The 6,000-nt window shown below is 44.8% G+C and overlaps 1 protein-coding gene across 3 annotated transcripts in view; it reads right to left on the reverse strand.

Annotated features, from left to right (window-relative positions):
• The window catches only part of TEX15 (testis expressed 15, meiosis and synapsis associated), a 68,082-nt gene extending 62,969 nt beyond the window's left edge, over positions 1–5,113 (reverse strand). For all 3 annotated transcript variants that reach the window (XM_043544546.1, XM_043544545.1, XM_043544544.1), the window contains exons 1-2: positions 4,961–5,113; positions 253–418 (exon numbers count right to left, since the gene is read on the reverse strand). In XM_043544546.1, coding sequence (XP_043400481.1) covers positions 253–418; positions 4,961–5,105 — 311 coding nt within the window. In that variant the 5' untranslated portion in view covers positions 5,106–5,113. The remainder of the gene's footprint in view (positions 1–252; positions 419–4,960) is intronic.
• Between the last annotated feature and the right edge of the window lie 887 nt (positions 5,114–6,000).

The raw sequence follows: 6,000 nt of genomic DNA on the forward strand, positions 1-6,000 counted from the left end.
AAGGAGGCAGGAAAAGCTGGGATGAGATTTAAAACAAATAAAGTAATGGGAGTCGTATTACGCAGCAAGCAAATGACCCATAAGGACACTTTGTAAAGTGAGCCCCACGGTAGCGCGAGCATCCCTGACTTGCCGTTGGAGGAAGCTAGTCTCACAATGGAAAGGAATGATGAATGAATATTAAGAGCAAAGGGATAAGTCATGAAAAGTCACCATGGTGAATTCACTGCCATTCATTTTGCAATAACCTACCTCTTTGAAGCAAATTTTTTTTCCAGATCTTCATTGTGTACCAGTTTTATCTCACCAAACTGCCACGACAACTGCAGGTCACATCCTGTGTTGAGACGAGACTGGCTCAGAGTATGACTGATGCTTCTATACTCCCTCTGATTAGTGTAGCAGGGTGTTAAAGAAACTAGAAACACAACAAAGGAAATAGTGAATATGACGCATTTTCCAATATCCTTTGCAGACTAACATAAGTAGATTTCATTGACAGCAAATTCACTAAGGCCTGATCTACACTAGGAAATTAGGTCAGTATAACTACGTCGCTCAGAGGTGTGAAAAATCCACACCCCTGACCAATGCAATTAAACGAACCTAACCGCCGGTGTAGACAGCACTAGGTTGATGGCAGAATTCGCCTGTCGACCCAGCTTCCGCCTCTCAGCGAGATGGATTACCCCTCCCGTCGGCATAGGTAGTGTCTGCACAGAAGCATTACAGCTGTAGGGGTTTATGTGTAGACAAGCTCTAAGTCTGTTAAATTAATTATGGCAAACATTAACCAAAGGTGTGCAGCATGGCACAATGGATACGTTAAAACAGTGTGCTTTTGCTGTCTGTTCTGAGACCCTTTGTCATGCTAATTACTTTGCCCAAGGGTCTTGGCTTAGCTGCTGAGAAAGTTCTGTCTTGTATGTCTCACGTAATGGTACAGTTCATTGTTCTTAAGGAAGGTTTCTGTTGTAAGAGATGGTGCTCACAGAGAGGAAAGAGAATCTCCCAGGTAGCTAGGATCAATCCCATGGAAGGTTTAGAATATCAGCATTAAATGTATGGTCCATGTTCTATGTTCAACAGGAAGCCAGCACAGAGAGCAGAGCAGTGGGCTGACACATCCATGGCGTCCTAGGTAGGCAGGGATCTGCATTCTGTATCAACAGAACCATGTTCAGGGTTGGCAGCTCCACTCTTAGGTGCAGTGAGTTGCAATAATCAGGCCTGGAAGTCCTGTGGCCAAGTCCACAGCTGCTAGGAAGGGGAGCAGCCCCTGGCCAGTCTCCCAGGAAGAGGGTGATTTCAAAGGTATGGTAATTTGGGCACTCGTAGGAGCGAGGATCTACCATGCCGAGCAACTGCAGGTCTGACCCTTCTGAAGGGTGAAGCTGTGGTCCAGAGAAAGGGTCTGGGTGCCATACGTTTGATACCCTGGTACAGGAGAGTTCAATACCAGTTTGAGGAATTACAGAATAGAAAAATCAGCTGGAGGGTACAAGTGAGGAGACTCTTGAGTAAATATACAAGCAAAGAACATACACAAAGTTTTCCCTTACACGACAGACTAGGGAGGTTTGGGGACTTGTTATTCCCACTTCTCCTTTCACCTTGAGTCTTCGGCTTTCTCCCTTCTTCCTGACTACTGGGAGGGAGTAGGAATCCTCTCTCTTCCTCTCCCACAGCTCCTCCAAACTCTCCATTCGGCGCCCACAGAGCTGAATCTGCTTGCTCCCCACTCCCCACTGCTGCTTAATAGGGTGAGTGAGGAGTGCACCTTGAATTGGAGCTCCACTGGATTGAGCTAAATTCAGGAAAAGGTAGAGGACAACTGAATAATGCACAATGTGACAAACTGAACTATATGACTGGCAGGCCAGGAAGAGCCTGACAGGAGGCGACACACAGTTCACTCACCATAGCCATCTTGAAATGTGTTAACTGCCATAACTAGCTAAAATTAAACCTTTCTACACAATACAAACGAACAACACAATACCAAATACACAAAGCCCCCACAAGAAATGGTTCTACGCTCCTGGTCCAATGGCAGGCAGAGAAAATAACTGAGGGGGATGCGGTCACACCTTCTTCCATGGTCCATGACCCTGTGGGAACATTTCAGGCCAAAGGTTCTAAGTCACCACTTTGTGGCACCTGACTCCAACAGAAAACATCTCCTCTATTTCAGAAACTGACAAACTCTCTCTCTCTTTAACTCCATGTATTGTCATGACATTTGGGAAGGGTTTTCGGGATGTGTTAGCAAAACTGGACAAAACTAAAAAAATATATTTTAAATTCAAGATATTCGTTATAGTCAGTAACCATAAATTCATAGAAGATTAGGATTGGAAGAGACCTCAGGAGGTCATCTAGTCCAACCCCCTGCTCAAAGTAGGACCAAGCCCAACTAAATCATCCCAGCCAGGGCTTTGTCAAGCCGGGCCTTAAAAACCTCTAAGGATGGAGACTCCACCACCTCCCTAGGTAACGCATTCCAGTGCTTCACTACCTGCCTAGTGAAATAGTGTTTCCTAATATCCAAGCTAGACCTCCCCCACTGCAACTTGAGATCATTGCTCCTTGTTCTGTCATTTGTCACAACTGAGAACAGCCGAGCTCCATCCTCTTTGGAACCCCCTTTCAGGTAGTTGAAGGCTGCTATCAAATCCCCCCTCACTCTTCTCTTCTGCAGACTAAATAAGCTCAGTTCACCCAGCCTCTCCTCATAAGTCATGTGTTCCAGCCCCGTAATCATTTTTGTTGCCGTCCGCTGGACTCTCTCCAATTTGACTACATCCTTTCTGTAGTGGGGGGCCCAAAACTGGATGTAATATTCCAGATGTGACCTCACCAATGCCAAATAGAGGGGAATAATCTTCCCTTGATCTGCTGGCAATGCTCCTGCTAATGAAGCCCAATATGCCATTAGCTTTCTTGGCAACAAGGACATACTGCTGACTCATATCCAGCTTCTCATCCACTGTAATCCCCAGGTCCTTTTCTGCAGAACTGCCGCTTAGCTAGTCGGTCCCCAGCCTGTAGCAGTGCATGGGATTCTTGCGTCCTAAGTACAGGACTCTGCACTTGTCCTTATTGAACCTCATCAGATTTCTTTTGGCTCAATCCTCCAATTTGTCTAGGTCACTCTGGACCCAATCCCTACCCTCCAGTGTATCTACCTCTCCCCCCAGTTTAGTGCCACCTGCAAACTTGCTGAGGGTGCAACCCATCCCATCATCCAGATCATTAATGAAGATGATGAACAAAACCGCCCCAGGACAGACCCCTGGGACACTCCACTTGATACCGGCTACCAACTAGACATCAAGCCGTTGACCACTACCTGTTGAGCCCGACAATCTAGCCAGCTTTTTATCCACCTTATAGTCCATTCATCCAATCCATACATTTTTAAATGGCAGCCAAGAATACTGTGGGAGACTATATCAAAAGCTTTGCTAAACTCAAGATATAACACATCCACCACTTTCCGCATATCCACAGAGCCAGATATCTCATCATAGAAAGCAATCAGGTTGGTCAGGCATGACTTGCCCTTGGTGAATCCACGTTGACTGTTCCTGATCACCTTCCTCTCCTCCAAGTGCTTCAAAATGGATTCCTTGAGTACCTGCTCCATGATTTTTCTGGGGACTGAGATGAGGCTGGCCTGTAGTTCCCCAGATTCTCTTCTTCCCTTTTTTAAAGACGGGCACTATATTTGCCTTTTTCCAATCATTGGGAACCTCCCCCGATTGCCACAAGTTTTCAAAGATAATGGCTTATGGCTCTGCAATCACATCAGCCAACTCCCTCAGCACCCTCGGATGCATTGCATCTGATCCCATGGACTTGTGCATGTCCAGCTTCTCTAAATAGTCCTTAACCTGTTCTTTCACCACTGAGGGCCGCTCATCTCCTCCCCATACTGTGCTGCCCAGTGCAGCAGTCTGGGAGCTGACCTTGTCTGTGAAGACAGAGGCAAAAAAAGCATTGAGTACATTAGCTTTTTCCACATCATCTGTCACTAGGTTGCCTCCCCCATTCAGTAACGGTCCCACACTTTCCCTGACCTTCTGGTTGCTAACATACCTGAAGAAACCCTTCTTGTTACCTTTCACATCTCTTGCTAGCTGCAACTCTTGTTACCCTTCACATCCCTTGCTAGCTGCAACTCCAATTGTGTTTTGGCCTTCCTGATTACACCCTTGCATGCTCGAGCAATAATTTTATATTCCTCCCTAGTCATCTGTCCAAGTTTCCACTTCTTATAAGCTTCCTTTTTGCGTTTAAGCTCACCGAAGATTTCACTGTTAAGCCAAGCTGGTCACCTGCCATATTTGCTATTCTTTCTGCATATCAGGATGATTTGTTCCTCGCCCTCAATAAGGCTTCTTTAAAATACAGCCAGCTCTCCTGGACTCCTTTCCCCCTCATATTAGCCTCTCAGGCGATCCTGCCCATCATTTCCCTGAGGGAGTCAAAGTCTGTTTTTCTGAAGTCCTGGGTCTGTATTCTGCTGCTCTCCTTTCTTCCTTTTGTCAGGATGCTGAACTCAACCATCTCATGGTCACTGCTGCCCAGGTTGCCACCCACTTTTACTTCCCCCATCAATTCTTCCCTGTTTGTGAGCAGCAGGTCAAGAGGAGCACGGCCCATAGTTGGTTCCTCCAGCACTTGCACCAGGAAGTTGTCCCCAACACTCTCTGTATTGCCCAGCAGATGTCAGGGTGATTGAAGTAACGAGCAGGTTTTTCTGAGCTTTAATCAGCTGGGTTCACAACATCTGGTAGGTGCTAAATATGAAACAAGTCTGTTGATTTCAAGGATTTGAGGTGTTACCATTTACTGATGGAGCTTTGGAATAACACACATCACTTACACACAGTTATGCACAATTTTCACTTGACAAAAATGCTCAGTTTTGATTTTTGTTACCAGTTTACCATACCTTTATCAGCAGTCCTCCTTATTTTTGGAATGGTAAATTTTTTCAAAGGATTTGTTTCTACACCAACAGCTGTCATGCATGGTGGCTTCTCATTTGATCTTATTTTTTTCTGCACTTTAATTCTATTAGTTTCTGCCATTTCCATCTTGTCGCCAGCCTAAAACAGTAATGAAAGCCGTAAGTAACCACCTAAGAAACAGTCCATTGGTATTTCTGCTTTTCTGCTCAACTCTATTTATGTTGTCATCTCATCCTCCCAGCTGTACTGTGTGCTCAGTGAGGCATCAAACTGTACCTGCTTAGCAGCCAACTAAGGTATCACTTTCTATCCAGAAGTCCCTAATTTTACTAAGTTCCTCCGACGCTATATCCTTATGCTTTCTGGGAAAGAGAGGACCAAGAACTGTACAAGTTTAATTCATCTCCATGTCACTATTCCCAGCCCCATTTGTCTGTCCTGTCATCCTGTTGCATCCTGTCTGTCATGTTGTAAATTATAACATCTCTGGGGCAACAACTCTCTTCCTTCTTGCGTGTTTGTCCAGCACCTAGCACAATGAGACCCTGATCCGCTAAGGGAGTACCTAGGCACGATCACACTACAATTAATATGTTATTAATAGCCAACTGATAGCCAACCTCCTCCTCTAAGAAAATTCTGAAAACCATTCTGTTTAGAAACATTTCTGCTAGTGTATCATACAGCACTTTATTTCCACATTTTTAAAGTATGATTACATACACTGTACAAAGGATCTTTGTCACTTAGGATTTTACATGTCTCCACGGCTGGTGATGTAAGAATTCCCTATGACATTATTCCCCCAAAAGGAGTTGTGTTTATCTTATCACACATCTTTGTTTCTCTCTTGCTGGAAAAACTTTTAAACAGAAGTTTACATGTCCAGGTGACTGTTCTTCTGTAATGTCTAAGACTTAATGAGCTAGCTCATCACCAGAAAGTCTTTGAAGGAACAAAGCAAAACACATATGCTCCTTGAAGGAGTACATTCAAACAAGAAAGGAAGGGACAATGTTAC

Source organism: Chelonia mydas, chromosome 4, assembly GCF_015237465.2.
Source record: "Chelonia mydas isolate rCheMyd1 chromosome 4, rCheMyd1.pri.v2, whole genome shotgun sequence".
Lineage (NCBI taxonomy): Eukaryota > Metazoa > Chordata > Testudines > Cheloniidae > Chelonia > Chelonia mydas.